We start from the raw sequence: 27200 nt of genomic DNA on the forward strand, positions 1-27200 counted from the left end.
CACAGAGCAATTTGTGAGTCAAACTGTCACAGGTGTTTCTGATGATTCATTCATCTTACAATCTCAAAATGGTATTTACTCTTTTGATGAAATGAGTATGGTTAAACCTATATGGATTACCCCTAATCATATGATCACATACAACTCTTCTCAGCCACCTCTTATTTCTGTAAGTCAAACAATAATTGAGCCTTTCATGTGAGAATGAGAGAAAAAATTGAGAGAAAAACAGAAAAGAAGAGAGGCAGGATCCTTCCTGGAAAAAGGAGAGGTAGATGAGTGTCTGGATTTAGTAATCCTTGTGAGGAAACTCTGACTCTCAAAAGTCATGAGACTAGTGCAGTGAGAAAGTAGTGAGACTACTTATTCAAAAGAACAGAGAGTTTAGGACTTTTGTTACTGACAGACTTCTTTAGCAGATCTAAGTGAAACTTCCATTTACTTGATAAACTTTTCACCACAGATCTAACTGAAGCTTGAAGCTGCAAACAGTGCTCTGAATGGACAATGACAACAGTTTGAACAATGTACATCTAGCTGGATCTTTCTACCTGGAGATAATGTCAAAAAGGGGGAGAATATGTCTCAATGCCAAAACAGGTGATGGATGTTGCCAGATAATAAAATTCTATTCTTCATAGGGGGGAGTATATTCTTCATAGGGGGAGAGAAGAATAAATCTAAATGCAACTCAAAAGAAGAACCAAATGGGGAGAGTGAATTCTGCATTTAGCCAGAGTTTTGACATCATGAATCAGAACTTGTGCATAATTATATAATGAACAAGTTGGGGGAGATAGTAATATATAAGTGATGATGTCAAAGCTCACTGAAGATAACAATATCATTAGTGTCTCTGATCAAAGTATGAAGCAAGCCACATGAACATATGATCTAAGGAAGAGATTAATGAACTATTATTTTTGGTAATCAGTTAAACTTGGAACCAACCCTAAGTAAGTTGTATTGTTATCTTAATTTGTATTTTGTACTTGTAATACTTAAAGTCTGTAAAAATGCAAAGGAGCAGACTAGAGTCTTTTTCCTGAAACAATATCAAGCCTAAGGATTCTATCTGGAAGAAGATCAAGAAGATCATGCCTCAGAAGAATTTTGAAGAAGCTTTGAGTTGAATAAATCTGTTTGGAGAAAAAAGATTTTTAAGTCAAGATCTCTACAAGTCACGGATTTAATGTTATAGAGAACTCATTCGAGAACTCCAGAATGGCTTATCGAGAAGTCAGGATAGCTACTATAGAACTCAGGAAGATATCGACAAGCCAAATTGAAGAACGGGAGATTGGAGATATCGACAAGTCATTCCTTCACTAGAGAACTCAGAGTTATCGACAAGTCTACATTCAGTAGAAAACTCCGAGTTATCGATAAGTCAAGTTCCACTAGAGAGCTCAGAGATATCGATAAGTCAAAATTCACTAGAGAACTCTGATATATCGATAAGGTGAATTTGACTAGAGAACTCAGAGATATCGACAAGTTAAGAAGCCACTCGAGAACTAAGAGTTATCGAAAACTCAAAGTATAGATGTGAAGACTAGAGATCTCAATAAGCTAAAGACCTCAACAATCCAATCCAAATATGGAATGCTAGAGATCTCGATAAACCTATATACTTATCGAGATGTCAAGTCTTCTATATATATAAACTGGAGATCTCGATGTACAGTCTCAAAGTACAATATTGCAGATCAGTTTAATATCCAAGATAAACAATCAACAAACAATCCAACAGCTGGATTGACAAGTCTACAAAAAGCAGCTTGAAGAGTGTGCAAGATCAATGGCAAAGATTAACTGATAGAGGAAGATTAAAGTGAACACGGGATGCTAAAGATATGCTAAGCCAGAAATGGAAGATCTGCTTTTCTATAAATAGAAATGACAAGTGACTGTTTAGAAAAGCTAATAGCATGTTTTATTATCCACTATGTAAACCAGCAGTTAACTGAGTTATAAAGTTAACACTGGTCCTTAGTCAAAAGTAACAATTTAGATCAGATTTCTTGTAACACTCTCAAGAAGAAGCTGAGCTCTTTAACATGAAAGAGCTTAGAAATTTTGTAGCAAAACAGTCTTAATTTTAATATAAAATTAAGTGAGTTTTGAAGATCTATGTTCTTTACTTTCTGCAAGTTCAAATTCTGCATGAACACTTTTATCTACAAGATTTAATTTACTTTGTTCAACCATTAACTTTCAAGAAAAGCCTAAAAATAGTAAAACACATTCACCCCCCCCTCTCTGTGTATTATTCATTACCTAACAGTGAGCTAAGAACCTACTGAATATGCTCTTAAAATATAATGCCACCTGATGTTGAAGTCTCAATATCGGCCTCGGGTGACACGGTAAATGGAAAAATAAAAAATCCGAGTCACTTAAATAATTCACTAGTTGGAAGTAGAAAGAAATGCATTTAATGTAAAAGGCAACTCGGAAATTTAATAATAATTTACTAAATAGATAACAAGAGATAAGGAACAATTTGTCTGGTATTAAGACAGAGAATTTAAACAATTGATAATGGAAAGAAAATAATTTGACAGATATCAAAACGAGAAATTAAAACAGTTCAGAACTTAAACAAATCTTTTGAAATAATTTTAAAATTTGGAATAATAGATGGTACGACATTCTTTTAAATAAAACAGAACTTAAGATATGGGAAAAACTGTAAAACAGTAAAGTAAATGTAAATGCTATAAAGACTGAAATTTAAAATAAAAGAAAAAGTTGAAAAAGTTTATTTTATATATATATGACACCAGCTCTAGGTGTTAGTGCTTGATATAAAAGGGTCTACATCCGATCTGTCATAGCTACTGTTGCTACATGTCAAAACTAGATACTACACACATACAAGCCTAATCACACTATACTATGCTGCCTTTATCTACATATGTCACATATAGTACAACACATCTGACTGACTGGTTGATCTTAAAAATCTGGTGGCACACGGTCTTTCTCCCGTCGGATCGAATCTAAAACTGTCTCCACCAACCTCATGGCCCGGTAGTACACTGCGTCGGTGCGAATGTCCTCCTGTCTCAGCTCTCCAACCTCCTGTAAAGCGGCTCGATAAATCTGCCTGAGCCTCTCTCTCATAACATAATTTGGCAGCAAGGCTATCACGAGACCATACTCTCGACTCTCAAACAAACCAAGGATCTCGCTGCACTGGGCCCTCCACATATACATATCCTCTCTTATCCTGGCATATTGATGGTACGGCATCCGCGGCTCTCTAAGGTCTTTCTGTGATCCTCGGGAAGGTAAAGGCACCGGCTGATCAATAACCTGCTCATCCATGAACTCAGCAGGTGGAAAATGGTAAATCCCTGGCACTGGGGCGTAGATAGCTATGGGAGTTGGGAATAACACCGGTGGAATCTGTGGCTCAATCAGCTGAGGATCTGGATTTACATCGGGCTACTGAAATGGAATCTTTGGCTATGGCTGCAGCACTGGCATCTCTGGCTCTGGATGCTAAAATGGTACCTCTAACTCATCCAACTTTGGAAAATCAATTAGGTCATGTATCTCGAGCATCGGAAACTCGAGCGGTGGTAACTGAGGTATCTCGGGCTTAAAATATGGGAAAAAGTCTATAGGATCAGGTACCTTTAGAACCGGCTGATCTACATGTGCTGCTGGTGGCATGGGAACTGGTGGTACCGCTGGTCCAGACACATTCCTCTCCGACGAAGATGAAGCCATCTGACAAAATAACCATAACACAAGAAAAGGTCATTTCCCATTCCTAGAACTTACAATTTCCTAATCTATGAAACTAGCAAAACCCTAATACCATTATCTCTATCTTATGTGATCTTCCTATCTTATCTTAACCTTAATGTTCTTGTTTCAGGGGCCAAAACCTAAGCTCTGATGCCAACTGTAACACCCTCCAAATTCGGGTATAGATCTGGGGTATTACTGCCACTAATTACATTAATAAACCTTTATAATAATTATAGAAATATATAAATAGCCCTTTTATACTATTACTCAGTATATATTAAGATTAAAGTATGAAAATAAGAACAACTAACTACTTTATTACAAAAAGCCCAAATAAACAGTCTTACAAACCTTCTTTATTACAAACCAGTTATCTACATAAATTTTAAACTAAGTTTCTTTTATTCAAACAACATTTACAACTGTTCCTGCTACACCTGGGCATCTCAAAACTCTCTTCTGGAATTGGAATTGAAACCAAAGGTGCCAGAGGGTCCCGCCATCTGACCCGCTTCTTGACCACTCAGGTACGGATGTGTTTCATTTTCGACTTTAACTGAAAAATAAGGTGAATAACAACAATAATAGGGGTGAGCCAAAATTGCTCAACAAGCCTGCAACATATATATATATATAGTGAAAAGAAATAAAGTTAAATGAACCGGTAATCTGTTTGCTCGTGTAACCACAGGATTCTGCAGGGAATAATGAAGGCCGCTATCGGCGAGTACCAAACGAATTAGACTGGACACAAAAACCAACATATGCTCTATAACCTGCTCATCAGTCAGGATATAGTGTGGATCTATACCCATCTGTATAGACCCACCAATATATAGGGTACCTGGACACTATGGCCTAATAATTAAGGGTCCGGTTCATACCCAGCCCATATCGTAACCATCCAGTCCATAGCTCAGTATCCAGAACAATCGGTATGCTTTCGATGTATCCCAACATCGGAATATATCAGAGTATATGTATATATATGTACTATTGGAATATAAAGCTAATTATAAACTCAAAAACAATCAACAATCATCAACAATTATAACTCGATTTTGAACCAAGAACATCAAAATTCGACTTTAATCAATAATCAACCTCAGATTGCAAAAGTGATATCAAATTAAAGGGCTTGAAATAAGCTTTGATTTGGTTACTTGTGTTAGGGTTTATACTGAAATTAGGGTTTATACTGAAATATTCGTTTGAAGTATATACTTCAATAATAATTATTTGAGAATCTTGAATGCATGTTTTCACATTGTCTGTATATTATATATTGTAGACAATTTAGTATCAAATGGGATAGCAGAAGATTAGATTATCAAACTCCTTATATAATATAATAAAGGTTCGCAGTCTAAGTGCTATTAGACAAACCACTGGAACATTTGAAGTATTATTTAGAAATAGTTTATCTTGACTATTGAATAATACTTGTATACTTTGTGTATATTGAACGGGATCAAAATAGTAGAATAATTGTTTCTTTTATTATGACAATAAAGAAGAACTAAGATTCTACGATATTATTATTGCTTAGGTTCTTAATCCGGATGTAGTAATTGACACTTGTATTTAATGCACATGCCTTGATTCATACATTAAGTAATTTATTTTAAATTCTGAATTTATGTATTGGGAAATGACATTATATATAGAGTGGGATATTAACTATAAAAGGAAACCGTGTCCGAAAAATATATTCGGGTGATGATGTCCTCTTGAAAGCTCATAAAGATAATTATGCTTTAGTCCTGCAGGAAGATTTGTTCTTGCATAATTATAAGGTTGAGTGGATGATCAAGGATAAAAGATATTGATTAAATTAATTGTCAGAAATTAATTTAATTAATGGACATGCGATATCTTAAACATGGGGAATTTATAAGCAATTAATATGGGAGCCGAATTAATTAATTAAAGTACGGAATTAGGAAAGGTAGTGCAAATATTAATTCTTTAGTGGATTGAATTAATATTTAATGAAATTGGGCTTGGCCCAGAATGTCATTAGAAGGCCTGACCTAATGGTCCATGATCCCTACTGTAGCCCATAAATATTCTCATTCTCCTAAAGCCAGGGTCAACACACAAAAAAGAAAAAGAAATCACATCCTAGGGTTTGAGAGAGGCAGCCGTTTTTCTCAAGGAGCCGGCTAGGGTTTTGGAATTTCGGAGCTTTGGGAGAGGTACACCCTGGGAGATCGAAGCCCATACTTCGTCCAAGGAGGATCAGGGAATACAGTAGAAGACGTGGATTTGAATTGCTTGCGCCGTAGCAATTAAGGTTATTGTTCTATTCGTACTCTTTTAATTAATATCATAAATCGCAGGGTCAGGATTCGATAGATCCAACAATTGATATCAAGAGCCTGGTTCTAGGTTCTGCGTTTTATGATATATCGTACATGTCATGATTATATATATATGTATATAGTGGTATGCTTGTATTGTTTCTGTGATGCAGGTTATTATTCACTATTATGGCCATGTTTTAATTATGTGTTTGGATCCCACGTGGTTTAAGTGTGGTTATTTTGTTTTGATTGGATTCCACGTGGTTTATCGTGGTTTTGTTGTAAATCACGAGGGTTGATCCTGATAGTTTTGTTTTTTCTTATTCTGATCTTGTAATCTTGTAAATCAATTTATAATTGTTTTAGATTATAATCTGATGTAAGAGAATAGGCTGGTTCATCTGTATTATTTTGTATGTAATTGTTTGATCAATGGAGCTGCAAGAAACAGAGATTTTTCGCTGTTGCATTATATTTTCGGGGTGCTTCGCTGTTTTGGCTGTAGATTTTGCATACGATGTCCGATTTGGGCGTACAATACCAATTCGAAAACGGCAGAACGAGACGATCACAAATCATAGGGTCGAAAGACCATTGATCCATTATTTCAAGGCGTTTTGAGGCTGTTTAGGCCTCTAACCGGGCTCTCGAAGATTTCCAGAATTTTTCGAAGGATGAATTCGAAGCTATTTTTCTGGAGCCATAATAGTGGATGTGTTTTATTATGTTTTACATAATTACTGCTTCTCTTGATTATTTCTACTATGTGTTTCTTGTCTGTGTTGTTATGTCATGTGATACTAACCCTTTGCATGCTAGAATGACATGGACATAGGGATGTTTTTATTAATGCTTTAATCATGATAGTATGCTGCTATGTTATGTGTTCTTTGTGTTGTTATAATACATGTGGACTTCGAAGAAATAACATAGGACGATGCATCTAGATTAAAATCCTCAAAGTAAATACTAAGTGGGAGAGGGAATTAATATGAAATTAAATCCCATGGTCTCCATTATTGTTTGTATGTAATATAACATAAAGATGAATATAAATTATATATATGTCACCCATCGTGGCATGTAATTTATGGTGTCTAGAATGTTATAGAAATTACTAGAACAAACTTCTTAAATTAATAATTTTTAAAAATAAATAAATACGAATTTTCTTTATTTATGATATGGGGCGATTTTGTCAAAAACGGGTTCATCAAACTTGTAAGGCTGTGGGTATTAAGTGAGACCAATGTGACTCCTCCACTACCTGGAAATCAAACCATTGATGAATATTGAATTGAAGTATTCTATTCAAGGAAAAATTATGAATATTGGAAGGTATACACGCCACCCATCGTGGCGTACCAAGTTCCATAGATTTCAAATAATTTAAGATTTGATGATGGTATACATTTAGCTATGAAAAATAATATAGACCACCCCAACGTGGCGTATTGTTTAGTAATAGGACCGAAGTAACATTTAAACAAATTTAGGTGGTATACATGTCACACATCGTGGCGTACCAGAAACTTATGGTGTTTAAATGTTAGTGCATTTAATTTTAATAATTGTTAGAGAAATCAATAGGTCTTAATATTTAATGCACCCTTATTTATGTGTAATGTGATATTTTTTTCATGCATGATTCTCAAGATAAAATGGTCTTTAATCCACTATTCACCATACTTAAGGATAACAAACTTACCGGACCTAACTATATTGAATGGAAATGAAATTTGGACATTGTGTTGACTGCTGAGGAGTACAAGTTTTGCACTTATGAACCCAAGCCTGATCAGCCTGCTGTTGATGCTCCTGAAGATGAGAAAGAGTATTAAAAGCGGTGGATTAAGGCTGATGAGATGTCGCGATGTTACATTCTGGAAGCAATGAAGGGTATTTTGCAGCATCAACATCAGTCTATGGCCACTGCTTCGGATATGCTCTTTAATCGCAAGGAACTTTTTGGAGATCAGAATAGGGCTGCTAGGAAAGTAGCCATGAAGGCTTTAATGAACACTCAAATGGATGAAGGAACACCTGTAAGGGATCATGTTCTCAAGATGATGTCACATCTGAATGAGATAGAGATCCTTGGTGCTGAACTTGACGGGGAAACCCAAATTGACATTATCCTTATGAGCTTGTCCAAGAGTTTTGAGCAGTTCCGCTTGAATTACAACATGAACAAGAGGCAGTATAGTCTCGCGGAACTGCTGACAGAACTTCAGGCAGCTGAAGGATTATTTCGGCAGAGTGTTCAAGTGAATGTGGTTGAGAAAGGTTCTTCCTCTAAGCCGAAAGGTATTAAGAAGAAGAAAAAGGCTCAGACACATAAAGCTGTGAAGGCAGTGGGAGTTCAAGGTGGTGTTAAAAAGCCTAAGGGAAAGTGCTTCAGGTGCAAGCAGTCAGGTTACTGGAAACAGGATTGTCCTCTTCCTAAGAAGACAAACAATACTGGTATGTCTCTTTCTCTAGTTACAGAAATATTTATAGCGGCTATATCTACGAGCACTTGGTGTGTAGATACATGAGCCACTGATCATGTTTGTAATTCTATGCAGGGGTTCCAGCTATCCAGAATGCTTAGAGATGGTGAGATATACGTGTTCATGAGAGATGCTATAAAAGTAGCAGTAGTTGCAGTATGAGTTATTCATTTATCTTTTGAAGCTGATAGGATTTTGGTTTTGAACAATTGTCTTTATGTACCTTTTTTTAGAAGGAATTTAATTTCGGTTTCTAAACTTGCTTTGGATGGTTATAATGTTTGTTTGGATCGCAATGTTTCTATTATGATAAATAAACGAATTATATGTTCTGGTACATTGCAAGACAATTTGTATATAATTAATCATAGTCAACCTGCACTGCAACTGCAATATAGGGAATTGAACAACACATCTTCTAACTCTACTAAAAGAAAGAAACCTTCTAGTTTGAACCAAACATATCTTTGGCACTTGAGATTAGGTCATATTACTTGAGGAGGATTCAAAGACTGGTAGTAGACGGGCCTTTAAGCTCATTGGTAGTGGAGCCATTTCCAGTTTGTGAATCCTGCTTAGAAGGAAAAATGACTAATAGGCCTTTCAAGGCAAAGGGGAATAGAGCCAAACAAGTGTTAGAATTGGTTCACTCTGATTTATGTGGACCCATGAATATCCAAGCAAGAGGTGGTTATGAGTATTTCGTCACTTTTATTGATGATTATTCAAGATATGGGTACGTTTATTTGTTGCGCCGTAAGTATGAGTGCTTTGATAAGTTCAAAGAGTACAAAGCTAAAACGGAGAAGCGACTTAATAAAAGTATCAAGTCACTACGATCAGATCGTGGTGGCGAATACTTGCTTGGAGAATTTAGGGAATACCTATCAGAAAATGGGATAGAATCACTGGTTAACTGCACCAGGCACAGCCCAGCAGAGAGAAGGAACCAGACTCTTTTAGTAATTGACACTTGTATTTAATGTACATGCCTTGATTCATACATTAAGTAATTTATTTTAAATTACGAATTTATGTATTGGGAAATGCCATTATATATAGAGTGGGATATTAACTAAAAAAGGAAACCGTGTCCGAAAAATATATTCGGGTGATGATGTCCTTTTGAAAGCTCATAAAGATAATTATGCTTTAGTCCTGCAGGCAGATTTGTTCTTGCATAATTATAAGGTTGAGTGGATGATCAAAGATAAAAGATATTGATTAAATTAATTGTTAGAAATTAATTTAATTAATGGACATGCGATATCTTAAACATGGGGAATTTAAAAGCAATTAATATGGGAGCCGAATTAAATAATTAATTTACGGAATTAGGAAAGGTAGTGCAAATATTAATTCTTTAGTGGATTGAATTAATATTTAATGACATTGGGCTTGGCCCAGAATGTCATTAGAAGGCATGACCTAATGGTCCATGATCCCTACTATAGCCTATAAATATTCTCATTCTCCTAAAGCTAGGGTCAACATACAAAAAACGAAATTACATCCTAGGGTTTGAGAGAGGCAGCCGTTTTTCTCAAGGAGCCAGCTAGGGTTTTGGAATTTCGGAGCTTTGGGAGAGGTACACCTTGGGAGATCGAAGCTCACACTTCGTCCAAGGAGAATCAGGGAATACAGTAGAAGACGTGGATTTGAATCGCTTGCGCCGTAGCGATTAAGGTTATTGTTCTATTCGTACTCTTTTAATTAATATCATAAAACGCAGGGCCAAGATTCGATAGATCCAACAACTTGAGCATCAAAAACGGATCACTACAGCTTTCAAAATCATCAGTCAACGATCCTGCACAAAATCTCACCCCCAAAGTTGTGTTCTTCAATTTTTTCTATTTTTTGAATTTTTAATGATTATTTAATAATTAATTACTAATTAATCAGCTATTCATACTAGTAAAAATAATACCCCTAAATAAAATTAAGGCCCTAATTATACATCTATTAAAATTAATTGGCCCTAATTTTTATAATTTTTGGGTATTAATTTTGAATTTTTAAATATCCAATAAATATAAAATATATGTCAAAAATTCCCAAAATTTGTGGATAACACAAAAATGCAAAGAAAAATGATATTTGATAATTTCATGATCCTATAAAAATAAAAATGTGATTTTTGTGGGGCTTTTGACACCCGAAGGGGATAGGAAAAGTCATTTTTCGCGAACAGAGAAAATTTGTAAAACGTGTGGCGTTCAGAATATCAATATGGTATAGGTCATATTAGGAAAAATAAGGCCAATGATTTTATATGAAATATCGGCTATTAAAACACTGTTTGGGCCGTACAAATTTTGATATAAAAGCATTTAACCTAGAATAAAACATCCGATAATTACCCAAAACACATTCGGACCGAAACAAAATGCACATAGCATATAACAACTAGGGTTTATAACTCAACACACTTAATAACATAATAAAACACATAAATCATATTTATTAAGATATAATACAAACATAATTTCTCAGTCGTTACAATATTTATAGTATACTATCATATTATTTGTTGACATATTTTCCTTAAATTTAAAAATTTTAAATGTATTATAATTTATTAAATATATAGGTATCTTAATTTCAAACTTTCCTACTTTAAAAACTTTATATGTATGACCGAATTTAGCCCGTAAAACACATTTAAGATATTCATGTATTTAGCGCAAATTTTGAGCGGGACATTCACTTTACTCCATAATAATGTACAAAATGTGTGTGTATATATGTGTATGTGTATATATGCGTAGTTTTTAGTATAAAACACTAATAATATTGATTTTTTTTTATTATTATGTCCCACTTTAAAAACCGATTTATGAATATATCACATTTAAAATTATATTTACAAATATATCCCATTTTCAATTTTTTTATAATTTTAGATTAACTATGATCAACTTCACAATTTTATAATTTTTACTCACATATATAACCTTAGATTACTGTTATGTAATGTACATGATATGGTATCAATGTATATGATACCTTTATAAGTATTTATGTTTCTTAAATATATTTTTATAGTTTAATTTTGTTGATGAAAGAGAAGAACTGTTTTTGGAAAAATTCAACTCATTGTTCTTGTAGAAAGAAAGTTACCGGATACTACATAAAATGGTTTATATTGATCAACACATACTAATCTTTTATTAAAGTTAGTATGTGGACGCTTAAAAACATAATTATTTTTTACTATTATCAACAAATCAATTAAAATTGTAAAAAATAATAAAAATTATGTTTCACTAAAAATAATAATAATTAATAATTAAAAAATATTATTTCATAGAATGAAAAAAATACAATATATTTGTATCTTTTTCTCCAAAAAACACTGGTGATGTAAAGAATTGGGGAAGTGATAAAGTGATGTCTTAGAAACTAACTTTCATAAGGGTATTCTGGTCCTAGTCACTAGACAAATATTTATTTTTATAATTTAAAAATATTAACATGAGTTAAAGGTAAGTTAAAAATTAACCATGGAACATATTTGTAATTATTGAAAGGAAAAGGACATAATGATAAAATGACTCTTTAATTTGAGATATATTACAGAAATTCTCAATAAAATTTGTATAAATTTATATAATTTTCTATAATTATAATATTACTCACATATTTTTGTATGAGAATTTTTTTACCTTAGAAAACTTAGGTAAGATAATATCTGGAATATTATTATCTTTTATAAAATATTTTATAGTTATTGATGAGACCTCTTACATGCATAGGTCTAGCATTGGTCTATTATTATAGTGTTCGTTTGGGAAATTTTAAAATAAATAACCTATGACTTAAAGTTAATAAGTGATTTATAATTGATAAGTATATGAATATTTATAAGTTATATGAGTGTTTAAATAATTTTACTTGTAAGTCAGAATTTTTTTTAATTAAATAAACTATTTTTAATTATTATTATCTTATGTATTTTATATTCGTATCTTGGTTGTTTACTATCCTAAATTATTTAATTATCTATTACATATAATAATAGTTGATATTTATTTACTTTTTGTAAATAATTCGTGTATTTTTGTATATTAAATCAGTAAATAAATATATTAATTTTCGATTAGTATCATTAAATTCGTACATAAATACAAATTCGAGTAGAGTTTAAACTTAATATTTTTAACTCTAAAATATGGAAGTACACATAAAATTTGATACACAACTTTGTGATGTCTCATAGACTATAGTTCATCACTCTTATCTTTTCTCTTGTCGGGAAATATGATTGTATTTTTCCTTTTACCCCAGATGATAAGTTAACTGTGATATGAGATGATCAATCCTACTCTTTTCTTAAAATTAACAATGCAGATTATTAAAAGTATTTATAATTTGATTAAATGTCATCATTAATATATTGTTAATGGTTAATTCTCATTTAAGGTAACTTACATTTTATGAATTGCCTAAATGAATTCTTTCGAACTTCTACATAAATAAATAATAATCTGCAGAATCTAAGTTAAAATAGTTTATAATGACTCTTATAATTAAATACGGTAAGTAAAAAATTAAATTTTTTAGGAAAAAAAGAGAGGTATAAAACTGTATTCTTTCTAAAAGACTGAGGGTGTGTTTGGTATTGCTGTTGCAGACAGCAACAAGCAGTTAAAAAACTGTTTGGTAGCTTTTCGCTGAAAAGCAGTTAAAAAACTGTTTGGTAAAATTTAAAAGCTAAAGTGCTTTTGGCTTAAAAGCTGCTGTTAGAGAAACCCCATGTTTTTTCCTTTTAGACAAAGCTGCTTTTCAGCTAGCTGTTGCAGAATGCAGATGCTGATTTCACCATCAAATCTTACCAAAAGCATCATTATTTTTAATTTTTTGCATCAAAACATATACGAATCAAAAAAATTACCAAACAGCCATCTGATTTTTACAACAGCACTTTTTCTAACAACACATCAATTTTTAACAGCAATCCCAAACAGAGCCAATCTAAATTAATTGATAAAACCATTATAGTGATTAATCGAATAATCAATAATTAATCGGAATAATTAATAAATAACTAATATAATGTGTTTATTAAAATATAAAAATAGTTAATTATTAAATCGAATGGATAGAGGATTTTTAGAACATGGGTAAAAAGTAAAAACTCAAAATGCCGGAGTTGGAGTGCTGGACCCCAGAACACCTTGAGTTATATTATATAAACACCCTCCTTTCTCCCCAACACAACCATATTTCTACTTCCTTCATAACAGCTCTCTCTCTCTCTCTCTCTCTCTCTCTCTCTCTCTGGTCATACAATTTCCATTTATTTCCTCCGTTAATTTGAAACAACGCCATGCCTGAAGCACCAAAAACATCACCACATAATAGATCATCTTCACACTTGAATCTCTCCCAGAAAAACACAGAGACTCTTCATTTCATCGAAGAAGTCACCTCTAAACCTGATGAAATTCAACAACAAATTCTTTCTGAAATCCTCTCCCGCAATGGCCATGTCGAATATCTTGAGCGACACGGCCTTGCTGGTAAAACTGATCGACACACTTTCAAGAAAATCATGCCTGTCATCAAATATGAAGATTTACAACCTGATATTAACCGTATTGCCAATGGTGATAAATCCCCCATCCTTTCCTCTGACCCCATCTCTGAATTCTTAACAAGGTACAATTTCACCGCACATAAAAAAAAATATTGTTAGTAGTTTTAAGTTGTAAACTCAAAAATAATTATATTTTTTGTTTTGTGCAGTTCGGGGACATCAGGAGGCGAGAGAAAGCTGATGCCCACAATCCAGGAAGAGCTGGAGAGGAGATCATTGCTGTACAGTCTGTTGATGCCTGTAATGAACCAGTTTGTTCCTGGTTTAGACAAGGGAAAAGGAATGTATTTCTTGTTTATTAAGTTAGAAGCTAAAACTCCTGGTGGTCTCGTTGCACGTCCTGTTTTAACAAGTTACTACAAAAGTTCCCATTTCAAAAACAGGCCTTATGATCCCTACACAAATTATACTAGCCCAAATGAAACCATTCTTTGCTCTGACTCTTACCAAAGCATGTACTCCCAAATGCTTTGTGGCTTATGTCTCCATAATGAAGTCCTCCGTGTAGGCGCTGTTTTCGCTTCTGGTTTCATCAGGGCCATCCGGTTCCTTGAAAAACATTGGCCTTTTCTTTGTAACGATATCAAAACTGGGACTCTTAACCCTGAAATCACTGACCCTTCCGTGAGAGAATCTGTTCTTAGAATTCTCAAGCCAGACACAAAATTAGCCAATTTTATTGAAACTGAGTGTAGCAAGAAATCATGGCAAGGTATCTTGACTAGGTTGTGGCCCAATACAAAGTATGTTGATGTTATAGTAACAGGGACCATGTCACAATATATACCAACACTTGATTACTATAGTAATGGCCTTCCTCTTGTTTGCACTATGTATGCTTCTTCTGAGTGCTATTTTGGTGTCAATCTTAACCCACTTTGTAAGCCAAGTGAAGTCACTTATACACTAATTCCAACCATGGCTTACTTTGAATTCTTGCCTGTTCATCGAAACAATGTCGTTACAAGTTCCATCAATGTGCCTGATTCACTCAATGAGAAAGAACAGCAAGAATTGGTTGATTTGGCTGATGTTAAGTTGGGACAAGAATATGAGCTTGTTGTCACCACCTATGCTGGTAAATTTAGAAAACAAAGTTTACATTATCGTTTGGTTTTACGAGTTTATTAATCTTAGTTCCATTAGTCTTACGTGTATTTGTTTAATGTTTGGCAGGGCTTTATAGATACAGAGTTGGTGATGTGCTGAGAGTTGCTGGATTCAAGAACAAGGCCCCACAATTCAACTTCATTTGCCGGAAAAATGTTGTTCTAAGCATTGATTCCGACAAAACTGATGAAGTTGAGCTACAAAATGCAGTGAAAAATGCTGTGACTCATTTGCTACCATTTGATGCAACGCTCATTGAGTACACGAGCTATGCAGACACGACAACAATTCCGGGACACTATGTTCTGTTCTGGGAGCTAAGTGTAAATGGAAAAACTCCAGTCCCGCCATCAGTTTTTGAGGATTGTTGCTTTGCAATGGAAGAGTCACTCGACAGTGTATACCGTCAAGGACGTGCCTCGGATAAGTCCATCGGACCACTGGAAATCAAGATTGTGGAGTCAGGAACATTTGATAAGCTTATGGATTATGCCATCAGCTTAGGTGCTTCAATCAACCAGTACAAAACTCCGCGTTGTGTTAAATTTGCACCCATTGTTGAACTCTTAAACTTGAGGGTTGTGTCAACCTATTTCAGTCCAAAATGTCCCAAGTGGGTTCCGGGGCATAAGCAATGGGTGGACATCAAATCGAGTTAGATCGAGTTAGAATTGCTATGGTTTTCACTCCTGTGTCAAAGCCTAGTTTCAATCCCAGATGAAAAAAAGTTAGCGTGTTATGCGATCAATTTAGAATTTAAGAAGCCATCATAGGATATTAGCTATTGAATTAGTAGTATGTTTGATCATATCATTGCTTGTGTTTACCTTTTGTTAAGTATTAAGAACTTCTGAATTAGCATGTAAAATATCAGTCACTATCTTAGTCTGAGTCTCAGTTATTATCTATTCATTCTTCATTTCTTTGAAAACTTAACTACTCTTTAGTTATTATCAGTCATTATAAATTCTGCCAACTTAACTACTCTTTAGTACTTGTGTTTTAAAACGGCAAAGTGGTCCTCCATATCTTTTCCTGCTATTATAAGAAACAAATCAAAGCAACTTTACCCTCGTTACTCCATTGCTTATCCCAACTAAAGCGACAAACAGAAATCAAATCAGATCGGTACAAGTATACGTGAATAAACATCCTTCACATTTTACCACACAACCATCACTCCATAATTAGATTGCCAATTTCCACCCTGCAATGAATCTACTGCATTCCTAATCCTAACCCTGATTAGTGGATTAAATAATCTGTTTTGACTAAAAATGAAATTAGCTCTTTAGCCCGCCCGCAAAAGGTTGAGTTGGTTAAAAAGGGATAACTATGTCAGATGTTCGAATCTCGTGGGACGAGAATTTATGATTATGTCTCCTGAGTTAGAGAGTGTCACATTTAAGCGGTTTACCTTGATTCCGTAGGGTTTAGAATTTATGATCGCCTTGTCGCGTAAATACGGTTAGCGGTCAAATATCAATTCACTAATTTAAACTCATTATAATAGTTTTTTTTTTCAAAATTAGCAGCTTGTATTTAAGCTGTGATAACTTCTTTTTTTTGCCAAATTTATAACAGATTTCATTAATAACTTGAAAAAAACTCAATCAGGACAGACCCCCAATTAATCATGCAACCAGGTTGAAAAACAAATAGAGGAACTAAATAATTAGCCTCTTTGTTTCCGGATTGCTTAACTGATTGAATAAAAATATTCTGAAAATTAAAAATGAAAATAATAGTTTCTCGAGCGATCCATCCTGCATCTCTACCAAAAACAATAGTTTCACAATTGACCCTCACATTAATTCCATGGATAGTACAATGTTCAGAGGACTCAGTTGCAAAAATTGAGAGGGGGGAGCATATGCGATTTTCACTACCGTTCCAAAAACACCCCAGCTATTTACCTGCCGGACAACATCTATAAACCTGCCGAAACGGTTGTTGATGCGAGATATCCAGATATCTCAATACACCGTATAATTCAATTTTCAACACATCGCATAAAGCGAGACACATCGCATAAAACGAGACAATCAAACACATAAATAACAACTCAATTAAACGAAACGAAAAAGAACCGAATTTTTGAACAAAATCCGATATTTATTGAAAGAAAGTTAAAAACAAATGGAAAAAAATGTTGTACGGATGAAGAGAGGATGGAGATAGAGATGAAAATGGGTAGAAAGGATGAAGAAGGAGGTGTGATGAATTAGGGTTAAAGGAACATGGGTAGAAAGAGAGAGAGAATTAGTGATAATTAACTAACACTAATTTTACAATAAAACCTCTTATTCTGTAAGGTTTACCGCACCCGGAGGTTACGGCCAAATATCAATTCACTAATTCAGACTCATTATAATAGTTTTTTTTCAAAATTAGGAGCTTGTATTTAATCTGTGATAAATAATGAACACTAATTTTACAATAAAACCTCTTGTTTACCTTAATTCAGTAGGATTTACCAGTGTGCACTGAAGGTTAGCAGCCAAATATCAATTCACTAATTCAAATTCATTATAATAGTTTTTTTTTCAAAATTAGTCGCTTGTATTTAAGTTGTGATAACTAACGAACACTAATTTTACAATAAAATCTCTTTATATTAATTCTCGTTAAATTAATAATTTCTCTACTATAATATTTTTTTTCTCGGTTACTTGGACCAGTTCAAAAAATATCAAATTTCGATTAAAAAAAATAAGATAATAATTTTTTCAAAATTCCTATATAAAAACATAAACCTAATAATATCATAAATTAATAATTCATAATAATTATAAAAAGATATGTATTACAAATATATTGAATATAATTTTTTTGTAATTTATTTTTATTTAAAAGTTAAATCTAGTTCAAACTTAATCCATAACTCTCTTATTCCATTAAAAAATTTAAGCCTTGATTTTAAACTATTTCAAAAAGTCTAGTTTTATATGTATAGGCTTAGTTCCCGTTTGGTAATACAGAGCAGCGAAAAGCTGTTATAAATTAATTTGGTAAACGCTTTTGCTCTAAAAGTATTAGCAAAAATATGTCCCCGTGTTTTTGTAAAAAAGCTGAAAAGCTTTTGCAAAATTAGCTATCAGTTTCATAATAAACCTTCTCAAAAATATTATTTTTATATATTATATTTCAAAATATGCATAAATTAACAAAATACCAAATATTCATCTAATTTTCCTACAGTACTTTTTCCACGAGCACTTTTACAACAATTTTTAACTGTACTCCCAAAATTTTGGAGCATTAGTGATTTTGCATGTATGTTAATAACATCGTTTTTACATTATTTTTGGGAATAAAATTAACTCATGTAAACTAAATATTACTATTTTTCATAGAATTCCTAACTAATATGTATGAATTAAGATAGTTATTTCATTTATATTTAGATAATTAAAATTTAAATTTGTTTAATATCAAAAACTCTCTATAAATTAATAATTATTAGTTTATTAATTAATTAATACCTCTCTAAATTAATAAAATTCTCTCCCAACTGTATTAATTTACAGAGAGATTTTAGTGTACTTCCAAACACAAATTTTGAAAGACTTTTACAAAACTAACACTGTAGTTTCTATTTCCAAGATTTGACGCTTTTGAAATTTAGTTGAATACTCATTTTTCAAAATATTAATGAGGAGTACTCATAGAAAATTTTATTTAACTAATAATTTCTTGATATAAGTATTTTTTTTAAATGAGGGGACGTGTAATTTTTGTAGGGGTTTTTTCTATTATATCCCATTCCAAAAGATACTTTACAAATATGTCCTATTTTTAATTGTAATTACAAATATATCTCAAATCAAACATTCTTTCTAATTTAAAGTTAATCATGGTTAATTTTATTACTATACATATCTAAAAATCTAAAAGATATTTGTATTCTTAACTTTTATAATTTAGTAATAAAAATCAGCTTCAAATTAAAATAAAATTATTATTTGTCATAAACCAAAAAATATCTAGAACAACTATTAGTTGCAATTAAATAAAAGTCCACAAAATTGTTATTTTATTTACTTGCACAATATTTCACTAATACCAAATTATAATTACTTTTTGAAAATAGAATTAGTAGAGTATATAGGTAATTTTGATGTTTGCTTACCAAGTAGTAAAGAAGCATGATACAAATACATGATTTTTTCGGTAATAGTCTTCAAAAAAAATTATTGTAGGCTGAATAAAAATAACCTCAATTATTGAGCAAGCAAGATTGAAGAGACATATTTTTAAAAAAATGTTTAAAATACACATCCACACATTAAAGGTATTCTAGTAATATATAATAGATATAAATTAATTTCATAACATATATATATATATATATATAAATATATAGGGATTATACATAAGTTAAATTTAACTATAGGACATCTAAATAATTTTTCAATAAAATGTGATATATTTATAGAATGGCCTATTAATTTGAGACACATCAAACAAATTCCCATTTTTTTTTAAAAACCGTAATAAGAGAGGCTTGTGCTTAAAATAGCACTCTATCATCAATGAGATCAATAGAAACTTATACTAGTAGTAAATGTTTTTATACTGAATAATTGAGCTTCTTTTTGTTTGAGATGAATAGAGGATGATTGAAATGCAATTTTGCATGTTACCTTACTGTTAAGAAATTGAATTTTCTGAATAATATTTTCTGAATGAACGGTTTTCTGAATGAATGACAAATCTGAATGATGGATGAAAAGGTTGTTTGATAAATAATTTTTATATTTCTGAACCACGGCTTATTAATCTAATTAAACTAATTTAATCTAATTAAACTAATTTAATCTAACTAAACTAATATATAAAAGATATGATTTAAATTATTTATTTGAAAAATTAGGTGTTAAATTAGTTATCCAAAACTTAACTATTTATAATATCACCAATATATTTTTTAACGCGACAATCTAATATCTTGAAAAATATAAAAATAAATTTAGAAGTTTTGTGGAAAAATAAATTATATATATTAGTATTAATAAATAAATTTCATAAATTACAAATTCCAATTAAATTATAAATAACACAACTACCCGTTATAAAAAAGACAAAATCAATGAAATTTGTTATCGAGAAATTATGTATAAATTTATCATTAAAATATCTAAGAAATTTATTTTTTTAATGATAAAAATAAAAGTTTATCTACAAATTTTCATATAATATATTTATTTAATCTAATTACACGTTAATGGTAAATAAAAAATAAATATATAAAAAGAAATTGATATTAAGAATCTTTGTTATCTATAAAGCACTCGTGTGAAAATTGAATAATGAACCAATTACAAACCATTCAGATAGATTTTGGAGAGGTAATGGTTCAGAGATAATTTGGTGTTTGTCGACGAAAATTATTTATTACAAAATTGCAAACAAATAATCTGAATGAACAAAACACAACGATCCAGTCAATATCCTGTCATTCACCCGTTAACAAATCACCCCTAAACTAGTGTGGTTTCGAATTACTATTTTTACTTTAAGAAGTAATTGAGACATGTCCCTTGATAATTGGTTGATACCAGAAAGAAAAAACACAGGAAAAAAAGTCAACAAAACCAATAAATATTCTCCCGTACTGTTTTGTTTAAGTTTGAGACATTATCTTGTGAAATTTACTTTACCGGTGGTCAAGTCTCTGCAGTTGGTCGCCACTTGAATATAGCAGTATTTTGTTACAGATATTGTCGGTGACATTCAAATTGAATGCTTCAATTATTGGTTCCAATAACTGATCAAAAGATAACTAAAATGAATGTCTTTATAATTATTCATGGAAATTGCTGTCAAAATGCTTTGTTAGGACTTTAGCAGATAATTAGTCAATCATTGGTAATAAATATCGTATCCAGTATACATGACTCTAGTGGAGGCAGATAGTTAATGAATCCGTGCATTGACCTTGAATTTGATCATTTTGCTTGACATTACTATCTCTGTCTCATTGAATTCTATACATTACTTTTCGGCACATTTTTCAATATTTCTTTAAAGCATAACTTCACAATATTTTTAAATTTTTTCTTTCTGAATAAAAGTTTCATGTTTAAACTTCTATTCGAATTTTTTTTTTAAAAAACATTATAAAACTATATTTTATAAAAATTTTGAAATACATGTAAACAGTGCACGTATAAAAATCAACGGGACGGAGGGAATTATATTTTAGAAGAGAAGATAATAAGTGAAGGTGCATAGTCTGAAGGGGGAGGACACACAAAATAAGTGGGAGCAGGAATTGTTCCCTTTTGAGCAGGAATAACAAAAGGACAGGAGTGGGATTGGCATGCATAGTAGTAGCACTGCTACTGTAGCACTAACTGCATGATTCTTGTTGATAGGGGGAAAACAAATTTTGCAGTGATTCCTGATATAATATGTAGATAGCCCAGAAAAAGAGATAGGAGACAATCCCACTGCACATCTTTACTAGGCGCAAATTATGTGTCTATAGACCGCCAAACAATAATGCTGCATAAATCACACCACATTAATCACATGTTATTGTGGTGTGGAGTAAGACACACCACAATTAACTCTACACGGGTGTAACATTTTAACTGCAGTTAATTATTTCAGAAGTATCATTTATTTTTACTAATGAATCAGAACAGCAGTAAAAAAAATGAGAGGGAATAATCCAACATGTGATTATTTATCTGTGAAATTAGAATTACATAAGCATAATAATTGTGGTTCAAAACGTTTAACATTTTTCATAATACAGTGATTTGGTAGTCCCGCTTCTCGAAAAGAGATGAACTATAGGAGCAAAAATAGATGCGATTGATACGAGGAATGATGAAATTGAGGAACATAACTTAAGAGTTGAAGCTGGTAAGGTGATACGGAGCCGTGTACAAAGCAATTTCACGGCGGAGGATGGGGTGGGGCAGACAAACACACGATGCGGCCGATTATTTGTCGGTGAGGTCCACGATACCATGCATATTCGGGTATGCCTACGTTGGAGACCAAATATAAACTAGTATTTTTGCCTGCTACATTTGGCGTAAATATTTTTTAAAAATAATATTTTTATAATCCTTTCTTTAATAGAGAGTTTTTTTAGTGAATATGTTTTTTTGTTGATCTCATATTATATTAGATTAAAAAAATTATCTTTAATATGATAATAAGTTAAACAAAAAAATTAATAAATTTACAACAAAATCAGTATTCAAACAATTGGTTTTGGTATTCTAAGAGTAACAAATTTAATTTGTGATATTCTAATTTGTAATAAAATCATGACTAATAATTAGTTGCATGTATTGAAATTTTATTTGGATGGAAAGTAGTATTAATAAGTACAAATAAATTTTAATTTACGGCAAAATAAGAAATTTTAAACAATATCTGGAAACCAACAAATAATATTATCAAATGCTCTTTTAAAAATAATACTATATATATATATATTTGTTATTACATTTACATTTTCCATACATTCATAGAATTTTTTTGAGTAAAATAGACAATATACATATATATATACAGTCATAATAAGTTTTTTAATATTTGAAAATTGCACACATATCTTTTTCGAGTAAATTAGTTACTTTTACAATTTTAAAACATGTAAGTGCTATATTCTTATTTGACTTTATTAAGCAGTAAATAAGAATAAATAAGAGTAGGTAGGGTAGTTTCTAGGTGGTTTTTATTGTCCGGAAATACTCTCCGTTACACAACTTCCTTCATTTCCATGTATACAAATTCTCAGAAACTCATCTCCCATTGAAAGTGTTCAAACTCCTAATTCAGTTTGGGGGAAAGGGTTAAATCAAATTAGGTAATACTTCCTTTCTATAAAACTTTCATGAATTACTTTTAACTTCAAATTGTACTGCCATTTACATGTGAATAATTTATCTCTTTTGATGTGTACCTTCTTCTTCTATCTTCATAGAGACATGGATTGTGAAGAGAGTAAGATTAGATTCATATGTCGTAATTATGATTGTTCATACCAAAAAGACCGATTGGTAATATTCTTTCTATTGTCTTTTACTTCAATTCGATTTCTTCAAAAGCCTTTTATAAAGTATTTTCAGTGATATACATTTTTCAGTCTACGAATTGAAGTTATTATCCATATTTTCATTAATATTCTGGATGTGTATTGTTCGTTGTAGAAATTACCGCCTTTTTTTTCATCCGAGATATGGATCAAAGTTAACAAAGAAAGTATATCTACATGTGCCATCAAATGCTATATGGTCCGGTCGTATCTCTGAAAATCATGAATATATTGAGGGTTTGGAGGAGATGATGTGCTTTCAAAATATTAAACCATATCACGTTGTCATCATGGAGTATAAAAGTGGGGGGAACTTTAATGTAGAAATTTTTAATCCATACTGTGTTCCAATTGATTATACTTTAGACCACAATGTTCGATTAGGTCGGGCAGAGAAATTGGATGGGATTGCTGAAAATGTTCGATTTAGTGATTTAGAAGTGGCAAAATTGTTTGAGTGTTACCGCTATAATTCCTACAACAATTTTGTTGGTATGCACACTCTACGTATCGAGGCAAATCAATTGATAGAAGCATCTAGCCTGAAGGTATATCTTTCTAAAATAAAATTTGGGTAATATCTTTGTGCAATGTTTCAGTTAGCATGTTTTTCTTTGAGGTTGAATGAGTCTTTTTTATTTTGTAGGTTCTTTCATCATAAGCATGTTCTTCTTTGAGGTTGAATGAGTCTGTGCAGTTTATTGAAATTGGATTTGGTAAATTCCACTGGACCATTAAACTGAAATGACTCAATGGTGAGGTTTTTTTTTGACAAATGATGGATTTAGTTTGTTCGTAATTGCAATGTTCATGAAGGAGATCAGTTGATGTTTTCGAAGCAGCTTTCTAGCAATTCATTGAAAGTAGTACTTTTCTCAGACAATTTATGTGTTGCGCCTTTAAATGATGAAGGTAATGACTGTATCTTTTGTAATTAATTGCCAATTTTTATTCTACTATTTAACTTTTTTTCATTTATTGTGTAATGTAAATGTTTCATCGAGTATTCGTCCCAAATTTATTAAACTGATGCGCAGGAGTACAATAGAAAATGCTAGCCTGGTATTTGATATATATTATCGTACTTATATGTTGGATAGCCTAAAATCTTTATTGAGTTTTTCTAAATAATTTAAAATTTACAGGAAGTACCTCTTGTTTTATGCAAAAATTTGGACGTAACCTGAATCGTGGTATTGTAGAGGTTCATCTTGGTGGTGGGAAAGTAATGAACTTCAAATTCTGTCCCGCAACACATAATATATTTGGTCTAAAGCGGTTCATGCAGAAGTATAAGATTTTATGTTATCACATGTTTGTGTTCACTTATATTGGTAGTTGCAAGTTTGAGTTGGAAGTGTATGATTCTCAATGTGGGACTCATTTATGTGATGATGACGATTATTTATGCCTTGATGAATTTGTACCGCCAGAACCTGGATCACAAGCGATTTTCTTATCTAGTGTTAGTGGCACTTTAATTGAAGGTATTTCTTTTATTTTCAGTACCAAGCATCATCATTTAGATAATTTTCATACAAATGATGAATTTACCGGTCTTCTTCTTTGAAGATGATGATGATGACAAAAACGAGTTTAATTCTTCACCAGCTAATGTACTCATTGAAGTAGAAGCTACCTTAATTATAGCCTTCTTTTGTTTAAAGTAGAAAATACACTAATGTAGAGATATAACATTATATTGGGACTGATATATTAATTCTTACGGTAAGATAATGCCAATAATGAAACATAGTCTAACTCATTCTCAGGTAATGTAAAATATTAAATTTCAGCATTCTTACAACATTCTTCCACATACACATTATTACAGCATTCTTCTTTTTTTAATATTTAAAGTGAAGTTTATAAACCTTCATTGCATTCTTCTTGCAATTTTGTAAAACCGAGTCGAACATTCGATTGATTGATATTGCCTCTTCTTCAAAGGACACCAATGAAGGTGTGTAACATATCTTCATTACAAAATTAGTATTGTCCACCTCTGTTTAACATACTGAAACTTAGCACATATGCTCTGTAATTTATGTAAAACCTGCATCAGAAGCTATAATTTTATGTATTATTACTTCTACTTTAAATGAATATATTTCTTTTTTTGGTAGTAGAAAGCACCATCATTCTTACGTATTGACAGAATACTGAATTTGCTACATGTATTCTTCTGAGCAGATGCTGACAATGAGACTCTGGGTTTTCACTCTTCCTCAGATAATGCACAAATTGAAGCAGAAGGTAGCTTATTGTGAGATTTTTTCCAATTTGAAATATACCTAATTTGGACAGCTTACATAATACTTTAATCATATATCTGTTGTTCTGCTTAGACTATGGCATTAATGAACTGGAGTTGCACTCTTCCTCAGGTACTGTATTGCATATATTGCTAATTTGCATGAATGAAAACATGTAATAGTAAAGACTTCTCTGTAGAAAGCGACACAGACATTGAACTGATTGATACTTCATCTTCCTCCGAGAAAAGCAATGAAGGTCTGTAGTAATCTAGTTTGTGAAATTAGTGTTTTACACCTCTGTGAAACCTACTGAAAAAGAAATGAAATACTCTGTAATTTGTAGATGAAGAACAACAATATATGGTAAATGAAGACATAATTCTTGATGAAGAACCAACTTCTTTCGTTGTTGTACTTAAATATTCTCATGTTGACAATAAATGTCATGGCGCTATAAGTTTACTAATACTTAAGGAAACCGTATATCAACATTTTCTGAATTCTATATCTTTTTACAATTATTCAACTCTTGTTATATTGTGGTACATTAAAACTGCTTTAAGGCGTATATATTCTAACTAGGATAAAAGAACCAACACAACTTTGATGTTGGGTGGGAGACAATGGGTAGTGCAAGCATTGCGAGTAGCTCGCCAGTGCCGTTTTGGAATTGGATGGGATGACTTCATTGGTGATAATGAATTAGCTGCACATACTGAATTGTTATTTGTGTACTTGGGTGAATATCCGTTTGAAGTGTTAGTTATTAATTAGTGAGTTATTTGTGATTTAGTATTGGTATGTAGTAATGAATGACTAACTTGTGCACTCATCGATTTGTGATCGTACACACTACTGGATAAACTAAGGTTGTTTTTGCTTCTTTTAAGCATTTGAGTTGTAGACTTTTTTTAATATCATGTTCTTTAGTTATAAGGTATTTAATATGAATTAGCTTCTTTTAAACATCAACTCAATTATGCATATGGTGGTAATAATAGTAGTTTCTAATGTCCCACAATTAGGTAAAATTCGCACAGAGTACTAATGTAAGACAAAAAATATATTTTCTTAAGTGAATTACATTTGGATAACTTGGTTTCATAAAAAATAATGGTTTTGTTATTTGCACCTTATGAGAATTTAAATAATGTTTTTTTTATATATAATTAATAAGAGAATATTATTAATAATAACAAAAAATATTTTTAAATTAAAAGTTAAATTAATGAGAAGAGCTAATTTAATTAAATATGAAATTAGAAGTACATTGAAGAGTGGCGAATTCATAAGTTGAGACTATTACAATCGATGAGTTTACTAAACTCCAAGAATTCCTAGATCGATGTAGAAAAATAAAAAATCAAGAAGCATATTTTGTATGTTCATTATAGCAATGAAGAATACTCAATTAGATATGCATTAGTAGAGCATTTGTGGGAAGAATATAATATTTCTGATATGTTGTTGATCCAATTTTAAAATTCTGAAATCTTTATTATATAACTAATAAGAGAACGTAATTAATATCAACATCATCTATTTTTTAACTTAAACTTAAATTAAGGAGCCAAATTTTTTTTACTAAATTTTAAATAGAATTAA

At 31.7% G+C, this 27200-nt stretch overlaps 2 protein-coding genes across 3 annotated transcripts; both read left to right on the forward strand.

Moving 5' to 3' along the window:
• Positions 1-13789: 13789 nt before the first annotated feature.
• On the forward strand, positions 13790-16181 carry LOC141682623 (indole-3-acetic acid-amido synthetase GH3.6-like). The gene is made up of 3 exons (XM_074487327.1): positions 13790-14227; positions 14315-15243; positions 15342-16181. The coding sequence occupies exons 1-3, from the start codon at positions 13896-13898 to the stop codon at positions 15932-15934; spliced, it is 1854 nt and encodes a 617-aa protein (XP_074343428.1). The 5' UTR covers positions 13790-13895; the 3' UTR covers positions 15935-16181.
• A 7176-nt stretch (positions 16182-23357) lies between these two features.
• Positions 23358-25962, forward strand: LOC141687412 (uncharacterized). 2 transcript variants are annotated; one of them, XM_074492666.1, is made up of 5 exons: positions 23358-23885; positions 23984-24249; positions 24483-24824; positions 25531-25593; positions 25725-25962. In XM_074492666.1, exons 2-5 carry the CDS (start codon positions 24165-24167, stop codon positions 25769-25771), a joined length of 537 nt encoding a protein of 178 aa, XP_074348767.1. In that variant the 5' UTR covers positions 23358-23885; positions 23984-24164; the 3' UTR covers positions 25772-25962. The 2 variants fall into 2 exon arrangements, with proteins under 2 accessions (XP_074348767.1, XP_074348766.1); XM_074492665.1 differs by having other exon boundaries at positions 25686-25797.
• The last annotated feature ends 1238 nt before the right edge of the window (positions 25963-27200 follow it).

The sequence above is a fragment of the Apium graveolens genome, chromosome 9 (genome assembly GCF_009905375.1).
Source record: "Apium graveolens cultivar Ventura chromosome 9, ASM990537v1, whole genome shotgun sequence".
NCBI lineage: Eukaryota > Viridiplantae > Streptophyta > Magnoliopsida > Apiales > Apiaceae > Apium > Apium graveolens.